The 18438-nt window shown below is 43.1% G+C and overlaps 2 protein-coding genes across 2 annotated transcripts; both read left to right on the top strand.

The window, feature by feature from the left end:
* The first annotated feature begins 1009 nt into the window (after positions 1 to 1009).
* Positions 1010 to 4694, top strand: LOC130403170 (uncharacterized). Its single transcript, XM_056607372.1, has 2 exons — positions 1010 to 1728; positions 2748 to 4694. Exons 1-2 carry the CDS (start codon positions 1365 to 1367, stop codon positions 2969 to 2971), a joined length of 588 nt encoding a protein of 195 aa, XP_056463347.1. The 5' UTR covers positions 1010 to 1364; the 3' UTR covers positions 2972 to 4694.
* Positions 4695 to 8848: 4154 nt separating this feature from the next.
* On the top strand, positions 8849 to 15042 carry LOC130403830 (zinc finger and SCAN domain-containing protein 20-like). Its single transcript, XM_056608332.1, has 2 exons — positions 8849 to 9557; positions 11329 to 15042. The coding sequence occupies exons 1-2, from the start codon at positions 9194 to 9196 to the stop codon at positions 11538 to 11540; spliced, it is 576 nt and encodes a 191-aa protein (XP_056464307.1). The 5' UTR covers positions 8849 to 9193; the 3' UTR covers positions 11541 to 15042.
* The last annotated feature ends 3396 nt before the right edge of the window (positions 15043 to 18438 follow it).

The following is an 18438-nucleotide window of genomic DNA, read 5'->3' as shown; positions in this document are numbered from 1 at the left end:
ATTTCGAAAATGGGGCTGCTTCGTTTTACAAATGAAGAAAAGAAACAAGACTGTGTATTTAAGTAGTGTTCAATAATAGTACCGATTTTATTTTAGAAGCTAGAAACCTACAGGCTTAAAAAAAAAAAAATCACAGTACGGAAAAAACATTTCTTCATAATATGGTTTCTCGGAAATATTGTGTGCAAAGTTAAAAAAACAAACATTTGTGGATCGTCTCTCTCTTTCTCGGATTCGAATAGTCAGTATAGCAGACTGCTGCTCACCTTTGCTCCCGAGTACTCTCTCTCTCCCCTCCCCTGCCAGGCGGCTCTCCCATTTTTATCTTAACGACAACATCATTTGATCAGTTTCCAGTTCATGCTGGCTGGAGATGAGAGGAAAGCTTTAACACAGACCAAGCGGGGAAACTCAACTGAAAATGTAGAAATCACAAATGATAGATGCACCATGGTTTTGTGTACTGTCCGTAGATAAATATTTCTAGGCTCACATCTCTGTATAGGCTACATAAGCCTGGTGACATCTTCATAAAAAATAACACACGCAAATCCACGCACACGCACTCTCCATCTTCTAGACCTAGATAGATTTAGCTCTCCGTGAGGAAGACAGGGGAAGAGAGAGCAAGAGAGAGATGTCAGTGCGCGAAAGACTTCTATTCACTTGCCATCATAAAACGAAATATAGAAGTAGGATTGATGCAGAGCACACCTGAGAGCACAGTTAACAACGTGCTGGCCAACAACTAATATTATTTCTATTTAGCCTATTATTTTCACACAGGTTGTTGGTATACAGTGGTTATGCATCGTTTCCACCGAGCAAAGCGGTTCGGCTCGGTCCGCTTATATTGGCGTTTCGGTTTCCATTGCTAAAAGTTGGTAAGGGTCCCACAATAGGCGCGCTGGGCTGGGTTCTGTTTAAACCGCTTCTAATTTACGACATGGACCTAGGAGCTCGAAGGCGGAGCTTTCCGTTGAGCGGTTGACAGAATCGTCACTTCCTTGCGACGGGGGTTAAAAAAAACAAAAACACACGAGGTATTTCTGGACAACGGCGAAAGCCTCGTTGATCGAAGTAAATGCGAGCCAGATTAAGCGGAACCGAGCTGTCCCGCTCCGAACCGAACCGTTCCGCTCGGTGGAAACGAGGCTCTATTATCAGTACTCCTCCGTTGGGATACCAAGAAATTGAGCTGAAAGGTGGAGCTAAACACTGCCGTCCGTTGATTGGGCGATATAATCGTCACTTTCGGGCGACAGTGGATAACTACAAACAAAACCATTGCCAGCGAGGTATCTCTTTTGCTATCCGATCCGTTCCGCACCCTGCACTGGAAACGCGCCATCTGGACAACGGAAATGTTACCCAAAGGTTCGGCTTGGACGAACCGGGAGCTGGAAACGTTCCTCTGCATCTTAGGGGAGGAAGAAGTGCAGACGGAGCTGCATGGGTCGGTGAGGAATGCAAAGGTCTTCCAGCTGGTATCCGATAAATTGTTGGATGCGGGTTTCGAGAGGAACCCCGAGCAGTGTCGCCAGAAATCCAAGAAGCTCCGGGTCGATTACCGGAAGGTGAAAGAACAAAACAACAGGAGTGGCGACAAGGGGAAGACGTGGAAATGGTTTAACATGATGGACGCTATCTACGGACACCAACTGGAGAGTAAAGGAAAAGAGATCGACACGGCCACCTCCTTGCTGGAATCCAAGTTAGAGCCTATTGGTAAGTGCACATGTCCAACATCAGCAATTTTGTACTTTTCAAATTGATTCTGAATTGTGATGTAAAAATTATTGACGTAAAAAAACTGTAAGATGTATTTGTTTATTGGAATTGTATACATCACACACACGTCAAATCATCTTTTTCCTGTACAGCAAGCTTTCTTTTATTTGTAATGCCTCCTGCAAAGACTAAGCGAGACTAAAGTAACTGTGCTTTAATTCAACCTTGTTTACGATTGTTTCCATTACAGCGTTGGAGAAGTGAAAACACATTCCCATGGTTGATAAAGTGATGCGTTATAGTGTTGTCAGTTTAACGCGTTATTAACTGAGTTAACGCATCCAAATTTAACGGCGTTGATTTTTTTCTATTGCGCGATTAACGCTCTTTTGGCTTGGCAAACGTTGTAGCTTTTTCACCTGCTGTCTAGCAACAACTAGTCACCTTAGAAAAACTACTACACCATACCGGATCTACACCGGAAACAAAACAAGCATACACACTCAATCAAACCCGAGCATTATGATATTATAAAGTAAATTGTCAGCCGAAAACACAACTTTCCATCTCTTTCCTTCCGTTTAAAAAAAACTCGGAGAAATTGTCTGAAAGAACAGCAGAGCTGTACTGGTATTTAAATATACATCTCCTGCATGGACAGTAGCGGCGCCAAAGAATTGGGATTGCAGGAGTTATGGGGGAGGGGGGGGGGCTAGATTGTTTATAGCGGGTGCTAGATTGTTTATAGCGGGTGCAAATACATTTTGAAGTAGCAAACGATGCCAAATTATACTACACACTATAATATGATACAACTCAACCTATCAAATCACCAAAGGAGGGTAATTAAGTAATGCTCTATTTCTAAACTCTAGTAATTTGAATATGAATGTGTCAAGTTTATAGAGCAACTGTGGGACTGGGAATACTCTTCCCAGTTTTTTCATTGTTTATTGATATATTGAGATAAATGTCCCTACAATGTGTCTAAAGAAATCGTATTTTTTTCCCCACAGCCACCTCGCTACCAAGTGCAGTAAGAAGGCGAGCGACGAAGGCCTTGAGTCAGGATTCGGCCATCTGTCAGTGTCCAAGCCTCTCCACCCGATTACAGGATCCCAATCCCACGGAGGTCTTTCTTCTGAGTCTTGCCCCCATGCTCCAGTCCCTCGAACCCGAGAAGCTTTCAGATACGAAAATACAAATTATGACTTTGATTCACCAAGCAAAATTTAATTAAAAGTATTTCACACATGGCAAGTTCCCTTTCTCCACACAAACATACCCTACCAAATTCATACGAGAATGAAACGCGTCTACTTTAATTCCAGGTCCGTAGTTCCCTAGTAAGTATAGGTATCAATTAACAAGAAGCCTATGTCTTTGACATTTATAAAAAAATAATGGATCTATAGGCCCACCCTAAAGTGTATGGGAATGCCCAAAACCATTAAATTAACCAGATCCTCTTTTGACAATTGTATAATCACCATTCAACTGTTTTCACACAAACTGCAGAGTTGTTTAACCCTTTTTGAGAAACCCTTAGGGTGCACTCACACTAGGCTATCTGGCCGTGGCCGTTGGCCGTTTTCACACCTAACCGTGCTCAACTGGCCCCATTATTCTCTGGCCTGCACTCACACTAGGCCATCTGGCCGTGGCCGTTGGCCGTCGCAACTGTGGCCTGGCCACGGTAGGCTCTTGTACATACGTCGTAACACATCATCACCAAGCGTCCGCTGCATGGACCATAATAAAGTCTGCCGCCAGTCAGAGTTTTTTGTCAACAATGGACAACAACACAGATAACACAGTTCGCACTTTGCTGAGTCTGTTGCTTATTTGGAGCCGTTCTCAGATAGAGCCCACTCTCACTGCTGTTTTTTTCGAGTACGCCAATTAGCGTAAACATCGCTTGACGCCATGTTTACCGTTTAATGGGAAAGAAGGCTTGTCGCCTTAATTATGTCCATGGTCGTCGCATGGACTTGACGTCATCCAGCTCAGGTTGCGTAGCCTTGTGTGTGCGCGTGTCGGCTCATTAGCATCTGTGCCGTGTTGGCCCGTACCGTAGCAGCACACCTCTCCCAAGTGGCCAACCTGGCCTGGCCTGGCCAGACTGGCCACACTCATACTGGCAGATTTGAGCACGGTTAGGTGTGAAAACGGCCACGGCCAAATGGCCTAGTCACTAGTGTGAGTGCAACCTAATATACAGCAGGAAAACAGGTGTTCATTTTGAAACAGCCAATAGATATTCAGGACTCTAGACAGCTTAAATTAAATTGTATTTGCATAGCCCTTAATCACCATACAAGTTTTAAAGGACTTAACAGGCCAAATATTTATGACACCGCCCAACACAAGCCCCCAAAAGGGCAAGACAACTCCCTTGATCAGCAAGGAAGAAATCTTGAGAAGGAATGCAGAGTGAGGGAGGGATCACTCCTTCCAGGGATGGTCAGGAGTACGATGGGTGCCATAATTGACATACATTCCATACAGGCAAAACATGATGGGGTGCTGGCAGGTTAACCACAAGGAGGGTCCAGGGTGCTCATTTATCAACCGTACTTACGCACTGATTTGTGCATAAGGAGTGCAACAACGCATACTTTGTGTTGCCACACAAAGTATGGAATTTACCAAAGTGAATGTGTGTTAATATAAGCACAGCTCTTGCCATGCTTAAGAACATTATCTAGAGGTCGAATAATGTTATTAGAAGCAAAATACAATGCATTTAAGAGGGTCAACGTATGCCTTAAGGCAATAAACATCCACATATGTCCCATGTTTCCTTTAATAAGAAAACATTCAATTTCTGCATTGTCTAATTTTCAACGGAAAAATTAAGTGTAGGTTAACGTCAAATTATCTTTTTCCTGTACAGCAAGCTTTCTTTTATTTGTAATGCCTCCTGCACTAAGCGAGATTAAAGTAACTGTGGTTTAATTCAACCGTGTTTACGATTGTTTCCATTTCAGCGTTGGAGAAGTGAAAACACATTCCTATTGTGAGTCCATGTATGTTTAATTGGAGGCGTTTCTGAATGCAAATGGCCTGAGCGTGAACGCTCATGGTACTTAAGAACAGTTGGGATTTATCAGGATTGATTGCTTACTGATGTTCATAAGATTGCCATGCACACATTTGATGAATAAGCATTTGTTTCCACTGAAGCACATACTAAATGTCATTCATTATTAATGAATTTAGAGCCTTTTCTACACACGGCTGATAAATGAGGCCCCAGGCATCCAGTCAAAGTCAGCGCAAAACGCTACAACAGAATAATGAATTAGAAGGGAGAAGTGCATAGTGGAAATGTAGACTACCGCACATTTTTGTAACAGCACGAACAAACACTGAAAACATTATTATAGTCTGAAACATTATGATCAGACACACGCCGACACACAGCATCCACGCAATTGTTATCATTCCCGACATCAGCATTGTTTTTGCTCCCCTATGTTCCAAATGAAGGGCTATAGAGGTTTCAATTTCAGCTTTTCTTTGAATCGCTTGACAGAGTCGGCCCCCTTGATTACAGGTGGCAGACTATTCCATAGATAGGGCGCTCAATAGGCGAACGCTCTCTGTCCTGCCGAGAGGTAGGAGCAGGGCCGACGAACTGCGGGTGTAAGGTGGACAGGCTTGGGGGGGCAAAAGGCAGAGGCGGGTCCCATGGGAATGAAAAAAATAATGATTATCATTTCTTTCATATTTTCTACCACCCCCTAGTGGTAGGAGCCGCACACTGCTCTCAGCGGCCAATTGACGCCAGGCCACGTCTCCCCCCCCCCGTTGTGCTCTTCATTGATCGCTCTAACTGGAGAAACAGAATCTATGGCAGCAGACAAGGCACTTCTAAAATCATCCATAAGACAATCCACGGAGCCATTATGGTTACGGAGAAAGTGACCGGGGTAACTTATCTGCCATAGCTGTAGTGGTGGCAGGGGTGATGTGACGACAGCTTTAAGAAGCCTGGTAGTCGTCCCAGGGGCAAAATACGACCACCTCAGAAGTAAGCAGAAAATGGTCTGATAAAGCCGAGGTTTAGGGAGAGACCACCAGGACTGAGATGTCAACACCGTGGGTCAAGACGAGGTCCAGCGTGTTTCCACTGATGTGGGTTGGGTGCTGGACGAGCTGTTTAAAGCCAAGCGCATCTGTAATGGACAGAAAAGCCCTTGTAAGGGAATCAGATGGGATTCACATGAATGTTGAAATCCCCAATAAGCAAAACATTGTCTGAATACGTAACAAGATCAGACGACTAAGTCGCTAAAACGAATGAGTCTGAAACTCGTTTTGTTTAACGAGTAATTGATGAGCAGAAAGCGATCACCTCAAACAATGTGTGTGTATTATTTTTTTTTCAGTTTAAGCTTAAAGTTATATATTAGGGCAGCTACACCACCTTTCCTTAATTCTCTAGTCTAGATAATTGGGAGCCAGCGTAGTTGGGGGAGTAGTTTCGTTTAACGTTAGAAACTCATCTGGTTTTAACCAGTTTCATTATAGGCCCAGGATGTCTATCTTATCAACAATCCTGGACCAGGAGCGCTCTAGATGAAAGCAAACTTATATTCATAAATCCTATGCTGAGCACTTTTGATTTCTTAATTTAAGAGGGAGTCTGGTTAACAATCTGCTCTGAAGAGCGTTAGTGAAATTACGACCGATTTTTTTCCAAGCCCACCCCACCACAGTACACTTTAGGGGCCACTCACACAGTTGGCCGTTTCCGGCCCCGTTGCTCCCAAGCTTATTTGCATTACTAAAGTCTAGAACGTTCTTGGCTCTCAGTGTGACCACGCAATCCGTATTCCAGACACGGAACAGCCCCTTGGACACGGCCACACTTGGGAGAGGCGTTCCGTGGCCCAAAGTTACAGATGTCTAATGACGGATGACACACGCGGATAGGGCAAACGTTAGCTGGATGACGTAGTCTTGCTCGCGACCGTTCTTTCTTTATAGGTCCATGACCTTCTTCCCCACAACAATCATTTTAAACAATGCTGGCAAGCGGTACACGACGTGTGGGTTTACGTTTTTGGTGCCGGATTAGTTGAAGTCGAGTGTTTACTGGAAATTTGGGGCCGACGACGGCCATTCAGTCGCAGCTGACACAACGCTTGGTGATTGATTCGTATTACTCGTTATTACGACCATGATGACGTATGTACATGCAGGCAAGCAATCGTGCCCACGGGCCAGCGGGGGCATTGAATTGGGGAGGTGGGGGACAATCGTGCGGAATCTTCCTGCTGCAGCGGCAACAGGAAACCCCCTTGGCAACGTGTGAGTGTGCCCTTAGCTGTAGGTTGCCATGTCAGGAACTCGTGTTTTAGCCCACCGTCGCAGCAGGAGCGGTACCTATGTCCGGTCTATGTTCCCCGCTTTGTATAAATAAATGTAAATGGCGCTTTAACCATTGGCCTCCCAAAGTGCTTTACAATATTGCCTCACATTCACACACCGACGGCGACTGTACAGGTCCTACCATGCAAGGCGACGTCGGGAGCTAACAGTCAGGGTTAGGTGCCTTGCTCAAGAACACCTCGACACTCGGGGAGCCGGGGATCGAACCAACAACCTTCAGGTTACCAGCCAACCCGCTCTACCTCCTGAGCTACTGCCGCCCTTTTATGAGACCAGGGAACCTAGGATCCAACGAGCAAATAATTTTTTCGTAGAATGGTAGGGGCAAGTACCGCCTCTGATTCGTTTCGTCTGTGATTGGTTAGAATAGCTCTCCTCCGATTGGTTATTATTACAATTTTGGTGTGACAGTGCCTCAGTGTGAGCATTACGTTATGTGCTACATCATCCTGGCAAACTAGTTCAGCTAACCCACCTACTTTTCTAGGCTCTGCAACCTAGAGTCCCGACGTCTGTCTGGGTTGGAGTCCCAGAATAAGGCCTTTGGTTCGTGTTCAGAGTCCCGACGTGTGTCTGGGTTAGAGTCCTAGAATCTGGGTTAGAGTCCTAGAATAGAGTGGGTTGGAGTCCCAGAGAAGGTACCAAGTTCCTTTAGGTCGGGTTGGAGTCCCGACGTGGGTTCCAGAGACTGTTGATCTGATCTTAAATACATTGCACTTTCTATTTTACTAATTTCTTTGCATATGTTTTCTTTACTATCTATTATTTTATTTTATTGTCTGACAATGTTTATATGTGAAGCACTTTGAGTCTGCCTTGTGTATGAAAAGTGCTATATAAATAAAGTTGCCTTGCCTTGTCTTGCCTAAACTAACATGTTGCTAGTAGGTTTGCTAATCTGCTGCATCCCAGCGTGCTGTGAGTGGATGAGTCAAGCCTGGCTAGGTCTCTAGATTTTTTAACATAACATTTTGACATTCGACATTCACCTAACCCAGCAGGGTTGACTCAACACAATTTGCAGAGGCCTCAAGATGTAAATAATACCAAGCTTGACTGTTCAACCAACCATATGATGCATTAAATGGCAACAGGGGAGTTGACACATTCGTGAAACAAGGGATTCGCAATGAGAGCTAGAATTTGAGGGAGCGCAGACCTTTTGAGAGGAGGTGAGCGAGGAGTGTCATGGGCATTCGGCCTATTGTACTGGACTCATTCCCGTTATTAGAAACATAAAATTATACATCCTGATCACATATTTCGGTGCGATTGATTCCCGTATCTTCATGAGCATTCTACTGTTATGCATCACGTTTTCACAAGCTTGGAATGACATGAGAAATACCAAAAGCAAAACATTTTTGGACACGGCGTTTAAGAGAAACTGATTTAGATTAATTTCATTATGAATAAATGTACTTGATAGTAGTATTAAGTACATTGATTCATGCATATATTAACTGAAATCATTTCTCATAAACTCAACAATGATTATACTCTCCGTGCGTGCTTCTTCAGAACAAAGTCGGAAAACTACCCGAAGACAGATTGGAACAAAATATTGAAAAAGGCTGAGCCCCCTTTAATGCCGCGTTTACACATCAAAACTTTTGCGCAACATTTTCATGCCCTGAAATACCTCGCGGGTGGGCACTGTTGTTTATTTTTTATCCCTCTGTCGCACGGAAGTGACGATTCTTTCGACCAATCAACGGACGGCAGTGTGTAGCTCCACCTTTCAGCTCCACGGCTTGGTTCCACAACGGAGGAGTACTGAAAATAGAAACGTCTCAGCGCCCTTATTTTGGGAACACTGCCCAACTTTTGAAAATGGGAACGCCAATCTAGGCGGACTATGCCGAACCGAGCCGCTCCGCTCGATGTTAACGAGGCTCTATTTTCAGTACTCCTCCTCTGGGGTACCAAGAAGTGGAGCTGAAAGGTGGAGCTACACACTCCCGTTCGTTGATTGGTCGAAAGAATCGTAACTTCCGGGCAACAGTGGATTAAATCCAACACACACAGTACCCGACCCGTGAGGTATCTCTGCACAACGGAAATGTCTCGCAAAGGTATGGTTTGGACGAACCGGGAGGTGGAAACGTTCCTCTGCATCTTAGGGGAGGAAGACGTTCAGAGGGATCTGGATGGAGCAGCGAGGAATGAGAAGGTCTTCCAGCTGGTATCTCAGAAATTGTTGGACGCAGGCTTCGAGAAGAACACTGAGCAGTGTCGCCAGAAATCCAAGAAGCTCCGGGCCGACTATCGGAAGGCTAAAGACCACAACAACCAGAATGGCGACTACAGGAAGATGTGGAAGTGGTTTAACATGATGGACGCTATCTACGGACACCGACTGGAGAGTAAAGGAACAGAGATCGACACGGCCAACTCCATGCTGGAATCCAAGTTACAACCTATCGGCAAGTCCCAACAGTCCAACATCATAAATTGTTCACTTTCCATATTGATTATGAATTGTGATGTTAAAAAATATATACTTGTTGTAAGTAATAATTATTATAGAGGCAGAATACTTCAAAACTGCCATAATTAAACATTTGCCACACATAGCCTGGTACTACCGTACTTGCATGCACAGAGAGTAGTAGCCTACTGAAGGGATGTGAAAATTGAGCGGAACTTAAAGGGGACCTATTATGCTTTTTCGACCTTTATGACCTATTAACGTTGTTATAATGATTGATAGTCATGTTTAACCATACACAAAAAACGATTTCGATTTTCGGAAAACTCTTCCTCTCATCTGGGCGCTTTCAGCCTTTTGTCAACGCTCGGTTTCGTCCTTCTCCCCCCCCCCAAGGTAACCAACCCAACTCCGTTGTGATTGGTTACCTTCCTTGAAGCGCGCGCGCGGGCAGTTTGACCAGGCATATGGGGGCGCGGCAGGAGTACATCTACGTAGATGTTTTTCCGGAAATGTGAACAACTGAATCGCAAACGTTGTCCTTTAGCGCTCTGCACAGCCACCCCAGACTGTCAGCAGGGAATGCGTCGAAATGCATGTACGTCATTATTTGACACTTTAGTATGGTTAAACATGACTATCAATCATTATAATAACGTTTATAGTTCATAAAAGTCGAAAAATCATAGTAGGTCCCCTTTAAGTACTTAGGCGGGCGGAGCCAGGCTACCACACACAGACGTTTCAGATAGCCTACTGCTAGTGCACTACAGTACACTTATGACGAGCCGTTTTAACTTTGAATAAGTCACTCAGTAGTCAGACTGGTCATTACAAATATATACGTTAAAATTCTTATTTTAGATAGTAATTCCAGATATCAACAGCTTTGCTTATACTATTCAAAACTTAATAGAAGCTATCCCTAAATCCTTAAAAAGTAAACTTCCCACACATTTATTATACATTTCCCTTATTTGTGATTCATTATTCACAATTATATCTAAAGTGACATATTATGCCTTTTCAGACATCACAATTGGGCATGTCCACCTGGATCTGTGCTGGACAGAATAGTCTACCAGCCTACCAAGTGGACTGTTGCAAACGTTGCTCATCTATCCTTCGCACATCTAGGTTGACACGCCCACTTGTAATGTCAGAAGAGGATGATTTTCAAAACGGCTAATCACACTCACACCTGGTGGTATAATATGTCACCTTTAAGATATTTGGCATTAATCCTAGTAAAAATTGTATTCCTATAAATGGTTATTTGAGATATTCGGCAATTCAATTATTATATATAATGGACTGTATAACATACTTTTATGGGTACTGCAATACACAATTTAAACGCTCTGTGATAATGCCTAAGAGGATATCTGAATTGCCCCTCTTTCCTGACGAGTCTCATAGGGGGTCAGGTCTCTCTTGCGAGCGCGTCCCAATTAAATGAATTACGTCACGATATACTAATGTGCATTTAGTAACGTCAGTCGCTGTGGCAGAAACAAGAGTTCACCCAGAGAGCCTCCTGTAGATTCACACCTTTGGGCACATTGTAGATACAGAAGGTTTAGAATGAGCGTTGTTTAGTAGTGCTCGAGTAAACTCTAGTATTCTAATTTGAACAAAGATGAATTTCTGGAGTTTATTGAGCAACTGTGAAACTTTAATGACTACTCTGCCAAGTTTTCACTTGTTTATTGAAATACTGAGATATTTTCCCCATGTTTCTAAAGAATGTGTTTTTTCCCCCACAGCCACCGAGCTCACCTCGCCTGCTGAAGGATCAAGGCGAGCGATGAGGGCTGCCTATCAGGCCCCAAGCCTCTCCACTCGATTAAAGGAGCCCAATCCCGAGGAGCTCTTTCTTCTGAGTCTTGCCCCCATGCTCCAGTCCCTCGAACCCGAGAAGCTTTCAGAGGCGAAAATACAAATTATGTCTGTTATTCACCGAGCACAATTTAATTAAAACTATTTCAGACTTTCTCACAAGTTCCTTTTCACGCCCCCAAACTATTACATTAACTACATTTGTCCTCTTTTGACAAAATGTATAAGCACTATTCACCTGTTTTCACACAAACTGCAGATTTGAGAAACCCCAAGACAAATATAAAGCAGAGAATCCTGTTTTATTTGTAAACATCCATTACATATTCAGGACTCTAGTCATTACAACTAAACACAATTTGCACAGTCCTCAAGATGTAAACAATATCAAGCTTGACTGTTCAACCATCTGATGCATAAAAGGGCCACAGGGGAGTTGACCCATTTGAAAAAAGGGATAGCAATGAGGGCTAGAAGAAGAGGGAGTGTGAATGAGTGGTGTTAGACGAGGAAAAGTGTAAGGGGATTCGCCTATGTACTGGATCGTCCCGTATTGAACCATAAATTGTACATACTGAATCAATACAGTGCGATTGTTGTTTGGAAGGTAAATCCTTCCAATTTACACAAGAAATCAGTCTTCCTTTCATCTATTGGGATTTACAAAGGGGAGAAAAGGAAACGGATGGGGATTTACCAGCACACACGGTTAAAACAAGAATAATACATTGAGGACCCATGAAAGATACAATCCCCAAAATGACTGAGATATCCTTGAAAATAACAAATCTTGAGTGACATTATTTATGAAAACACGCAACGTTTTTGTACGGGCAGAGGCATACTTCAAACAGACTGGTAATGTGTTCATGTGACCACCAGAGGGAAGTTTACACAAGGCCGTTCTGAGTTCAACCATCGCTCTGAATGTCTAAATAACCTCCTAGGTTAGACCGCCCATCAGTCTATGAAGGTATTATTGTAGCAAAAGTCTTTAACACCTGTAACTGCAAGATAACTAAGATTTTGAATGCGTACACCAAAGTCACAGTCAATTTGAAGTAAATAAGTCTGTTACAGGTGCACAAATCTTTTTGCTACAATCATTGCAGCGCAGTTGGTGCAAAACACATTCGCACACCCGTGTTTCATAATCTGAGAACATGCCCAAAATGTATGAAGGTATTATTGTGGCAAAAGTCTTTAGCACCTGTAACTGCAGATTTTGAATGAGTACACTAAAGTCACAGTAAATTTGAAGTCGTAAACATTTATTTTGCATGTGTACTCTAAAGTCACAAATGTGTAACCGTACATTTGAAGTCGTAAATATTTTTTCTACCATTGTAAACACAAAATAAGGTCTACGAGTACGCAAGTCTGTGTTACAGGTGCACAAATCCTACAATCATTGCAGCGCACTTGGTGCAAAACACATTCGCACACCCGTGTTTCATAATCTGAGAACATGCCCAAAATGTGTGCGTTCGTAAACCCAAATGTGAACTAATGTACAATGATCTAACCATCACACAATGATCAAGCGTCAGGTTAGGCGCGGTACTCGCGTTATCCAACACGAGTAACGCGTTTGGTGTGGCCGTAGCGTCACACACAATGATCAAGCGTCAGGTTAGGCGCGTTACTCGCGTAATCTAACGCGCTTTTGCACCTAAATAACGCACCCAACTCGCCCAACGCACTACGCGCATTCCAATTTTCTTTACTTTTGACGCGCCTCGATAGCCAATCAGCGTTGAGCTTGACCCGATGTCACTGGCTGAGTGACGGAGGACGCACAGAAGCGGAAAGAACGTGGACGACCAAGTTATCATTTCAGTGTGTGCTGAAACGATGAGGAGGTGGATCTCACCCAGCTGTGAGCGCCTACGGAGGATGTCATGCACTAGAGTTTAGATTCTCTGCCCGATATTTCCCACCACTATCCTCGGGCCGGGCCTTTCATCGAACGTTTGTTGTTGTTTTTTAATCATTGCTTTATTGGCCTCATCTGAGCAGAAATCTATGCCATGAACTGAAATATTATAGGCCTTTATTACACAGGTCTTCTCAAAGGAATGCTCCGTTCACTTGAATAGCTCCAGTAACTTGTGAACCCCAGCGTCTTCGGCTGCTAAGCGACGTCAACGTCTTTGGCAGACTATTTCTCTACTAATCAACACTACGAATGCTGGTAACTACTAAATTGTAAAAAGACACACCATGTGAAGTTATTTTTTCGTTTTGGCAAGTATAGCCTTGTAATAAGCGGGATAATGTATAGAAGGTCGCCGGTCATTATCGAAAATAAGCACCTTCAGGGTGAAACAGACCCCTCCGCTTGGCGGGCTCATCTTGCTGCATAGGCGCGTCAGGCGCGTTGAACCATTTTTGTGACACACAATGATCAAGTGTCATGTTAGGCGTGTCACGGGCGTAATCTAACGCACGTACGCGTTCAGTGTGGCCGCACCTTGAGTTTGTATTCTGTCCCTCTGGTATAACTATCCAAAGAAGAGTGTTTTGTTTGTTTGGTTGGTTTCGAGGTGTTGGTACTCCGGGGCTGACTCGACAGGTTGAGTGCATGTCCCAACCACTCACTGCATCAGTTGAAAACTCTTAATAAAAAATGTCAAGTATTTATTAAAATGTCAATACCTAAATCTATCATTTTGTGTTCAATTGTTGCAGCCTACTCCCAGTGTAGTGAGTTATTTATACCTGGTGCTGCGTGTACTTAAGGCTCAGACCGCCTATTTATCTAAGCAGGAAACTAAGGCCGCACTTACACCCTCTTTTGCTGGTTTTTCGTACTGGATTGTTTCATGTCTAAGCTCCATGTCAATACGTTCTCTGAACAAACTCCTCAATGCAGCCACCTTCATGGAGCTGTCAACTGATTGGAGCCGACTTCAGCATGCCTAACTTTACTCTGAGTAATGATCGATCTGGAAACAAAGGAATATTGATAACTAGCTTTACCTTTAGAAGTAGGCCTATGAGGGGGACCATAATGGTGCCACTCCTTGACATTCAACATAGGGGCGAATCCGGCTGTGAACCGGCCCTCGTTGAGGAGGCAATCCGACATGAAGTGGTTATCATCACACATGCTAAAATAAGTGTTAGGGTTAGTGTTAACTGTGGTCGGGACGTTGCCATTCAAAATAAAGGGATCCCCTCTGTCCTGTCGTTTTTGGGATTTGGGGGAATGTGCAGAAGCAGCTTCACCATCTAGACATACCATAGCGTTATATGTGAGTGAAAAGGTCAACTTTCTCTCGGCCGCAATCAACTGTTGCCCAGACAGAGCTCTGCACGCTCTTCACAGAGAATCTAATGTCTTTGGAACGAGAGTGGTTATTCACCTGAGAGAAGATGGATTATGCAAATTCCCAAGACATGACGTCACAGACGTTCCCTTAGGAACCTCTTATCAAACTTGTTCCTAACAAAACTTCAAAACAACGCTCCAAAGAAACAGGACGATTGCTAAGAAGAAAATAATCAGCCATTTTCCGTGATTCTTCCTCTTTGAGTTTGAGACATCCAAAAAGGGCATGAAAGGGAAGATGAGGAGATGTCTCTCTGAATCCTAGAGGCATAATTTGCATATACCGTAAATCCCATATACGGTTTACTTGTGTTTAGTTGTAATGACTAGAGTCCTGAATATGTAATGGATGTTTTCCAAATAAAACAGGTTTCTCTGCTTTATATTTGTCTTAGGGTTTCTCAAATCTGCAGTTTGTGTGAAAACAGGTGAATAGTGCTTATACATTTGTCAAAAGAGGACAAATGTAGTTAATGTAATAGTTGGGGTAGGCGGGTCGTTTTTTTTCTGTGTACGGGGGGGGGGCGTGAAAAGGAACTTGTGAGAAAGTCTGAAATAGTTTTAATTAAATTGTGCTCGGTGAATAACAGACATAATTTGTATTTTCGCCTCTGAAAGCTTCTCGGGTTCGAGGGACTGGAGCATGGGGGCAAGACTCAGAAGAAAGAGCTCCTCAGGATTGGGCTCCTTTAATCGAGTGGAGAGGGTTGGGGACTGATAGGCAGCCCTCATCGCTCGCCTTGATCCATCAGCTGGCGAGGTGAGGTGAGGGGTGGCTGTGGGGGGGAAAAACAGATTCTTTAGAAACATGGGGAAAATATCTCAGTATTTCAATAAACAATGGAAACTTGGCAGAGTAGTCATTAAAGTTTCACAGTTGCTCAATAAACTCCAGAAATTAATCTTTGTTCAAATTAGAGTACTATAGAGTTTACTCGAGCACTACTAAATAACGCTCATTCTAAACCTTCTGTATCTACAATGTGCCTAAAGTGTGAATCTACAGGAGGCTCTCTGGGTGAACTCTCGTTTCTGCCACAGCGACTGACGTTACTAAATGCACATTAGTATATCGGTGACGTAATTCATTTAATTGGGACAAGCTCGCTAGAGAGCCTTGACCCCCTATGAGACTCTTCAGGACAGAGGGGCAATGCAGATATCCTCTTAGGCATTATCACAGAGCGTTTAAATTGTGTATTGTAGTACCCATAAAAGTATGTTATACAGTACATTATATATAATAATTGAATTGCCGAATATCTCAAATAGCCATTTATAGGAATACAATTTTTACTAGGATTAATGCCAAATACTCCCAGTGTAGTGTGTTATTTATACCTGGTGCTGCGTGTACTTAAGGCTCAGACCGCCTATTTATCTAAGCAGGAAACTAAGGCCGCACTTACACCCTCTTTTGCTGGTTTTTCGTACTGGATTGTTTCATGTCTAAGCTCCATGTCAATACGTTCTCTGAACAAACTCCTCAATGCAGCCACCTTCATGGAGCTGTCAACTGATTGGAGCCGACTTCAGCATGCCTAACTTTACTCTAAGTAATGATCGATCTGAAAACAAAGGAATATTGATAACTAGCTTTACCTTTAGAAGTAGGCCTATGAGGGGGACCATAATGGTGCCACTCCTTGACATTCAACATAGGTGCGAATCCGGCTGTGAACCGGCCCTCGTTGAGGAGGCAATCGGACATGAAGTGGTTATCATCACACATGCTAAAATAAGTGTTAAGGTTAGTGTTAACTGTGGTCGGGACGTTGCCATTCAAAATAAAGGGATCCCCTCTGTCCTGTCGTTTTTGGGATTTGGGGGAATGTGCAGAAGCAGCTTCACCATCTAGACATACCATAGCGTTATATGTGAGTGAAAAGGTCAACTTTCGAGAAGATGGATTATGCAAATTCCCAAGCCATGACGTCACAGACGTTCCCTTACGTACCTCTTCTATCAAACTTCCTGTTCCTAACAAAACTTCAAAACAACACTCCAAAGAAACAGGATTATTGCTAAGAAGAAAATAATCAGATATTTTCCGTGATTCTTCCTCTTTGAGTTTGAGACATCCAAAAAGGGAATGAAAGGGCAGAGAGGAGATGTCGCTCTGAATCCTAGAGGTATAACTTGCATATACCGTAAATCCCATATACCAGGGGTTTTCAAAGTGTGAGAGAGTGAGCCCCCCCTCAGAGAAAAATATTCAGCTGAGCCCCCCCTACAAAAAAATGTTTGTTCTAAATAGGTTTGTGTTTTGGAAGCTATCTTAATTAGTTTACACATTTTAAACATCTCTGATCATGATTTTAAAACATTTGAAACATATTTCTGAAACATTACAACATCTTGGTGCGTTTTTAAACACATTTCTTAACACAATTTAAGAACTTTATCTAAGCATGTTTTAGCTTAACCTTTTTTAAATACATTTGAACATCTTAATTTGTGTAAACTGCCAGTTTACACAGATTCATTCAGGGTCCCCGACTATGAATTTTCTGAGTCTAATCAGATCTGCCTTTTCAGTCCAGAGTCCACTGCCATATACGGTTTAACACTTGTTTTGCAATGTGTGCAGCCTTAACCTTCTCGGTACTACAGGAGAGACAGTTGACAAAAGCAATTAAACACTGTGGTGTATAATACATCTCTATAAATGGATCACTTATTGCCAGTGGGCTGACCTATCCTTTGTTCAATAAGTATTTGCCGTGTAACACCCATGTAGCTAAACAGAATATGAGGACCCGTGAACAGGATGTTCACCAAGCAAATATGACATGGGAGCTGTTGAAAAATGCTCATTAACATTTTCACATAAAGTAGAAGAAGCACAAAATAAAAATAAGAGAGGTGTCCAATTTGGCAAGTCAGAATATCTGGGATTGGGACATTGGGCGAGTCCATTTTAAAAGTATGGATTTCCTTAAGCTTAGCAATAGAGTGGCAAAGTCACGCCTCTTCCGGTAGAGCTCATGGGACCTATGAGATCGAAAAATATGAATGGGTGTCAATGGAGAGAAAATAATTATTTTCTGGTCCCAGTCTTTATATGCCCTGGATTAAACATATGTTGTTTGTGGATTTAAATGATAATTTCTCATGCAAAGAAAACTAAAAATGTTCGTGAAGAAGTTTGATAATTTTAGGTTTTATGTGAGGCCGCTTTGTGAACTACAGCTATTCGCTGCTCTCGACGCATATGATATACGTCACCACACCCGCCCTTGGAACTCGGCACAGAGATGGCGATCTCTCTGCCCCACTTCACCGCTTTTTCCAAGGGGAGGATAAAAGCATCGAAAGAGGTGAAAACCATTATAAGTCGGGGCACGTGCAGAGTTTCAGTTATGCCGATGGGAAGATTGTCGGTCTTCTCCACGCCAGTCGCAGGGAGCGTGACGTCACATACGAGCCGTGTAGTCTTTCTCGTTGTGTTTTCTCTACAGCCTTTATCTGAACAATTGCACAATAAACGGTCGAACTCTTTGCATGAAAAATGATCCTTTAAATCCACAAACAACATATGTGTAATCCAGGGTATAAAAAGACCGGGACCAGAAAATAATTATTTTCTCTCCATTGACACCCATTCATATTTTTCGATCTCATACGATGCCCTAACCTTATGCATGCCCTGCTCTCTAAAACCCCTCTGCAGGGGCAAGCTGTAGGCCTATAATAAATAACA

This window comes from Gadus chalcogrammus, chromosome 14, assembly GCF_026213295.1.
Source record: "Gadus chalcogrammus isolate NIFS_2021 chromosome 14, NIFS_Gcha_1.0, whole genome shotgun sequence".
Lineage (NCBI taxonomy): Eukaryota > Metazoa > Chordata > Actinopteri > Gadiformes > Gadidae > Gadus > Gadus chalcogrammus.
This window is presented reverse-complemented; position numbering and strand designations above follow the sequence as displayed.

Bases quoted from the DNA above. Each gene is read 5' to 3' on its own strand.
- LOC130403830 (XM_056608332.1), top strand. From the start codon at position 9,194: ATGTCTCGCAAAGGTATGGTTTGGACGAACCGGGAGGTGGAAACGTTC. The intron at 9,558-11,328 runs GCAAGTCCCAAC...TTTCCCCCACAG, and splicing joins ATCCAAGTTACAACCTATCG to CCACCGAGCTCACCTCGCCT.
- LOC130403170 (XM_056607372.1), top strand. From the start codon at position 1,365: ATGTTACCCAAAGGTTCGGCTTGGACGAACCGGGAGCTGGAAACGTTC. The intron at 1,729-2,747 runs GTAAGTGCACAT...TTTTCCCCACAG, and splicing joins ATCCAAGTTAGAGCCTATTG to CCACCTCGCTACCAAGTGCA.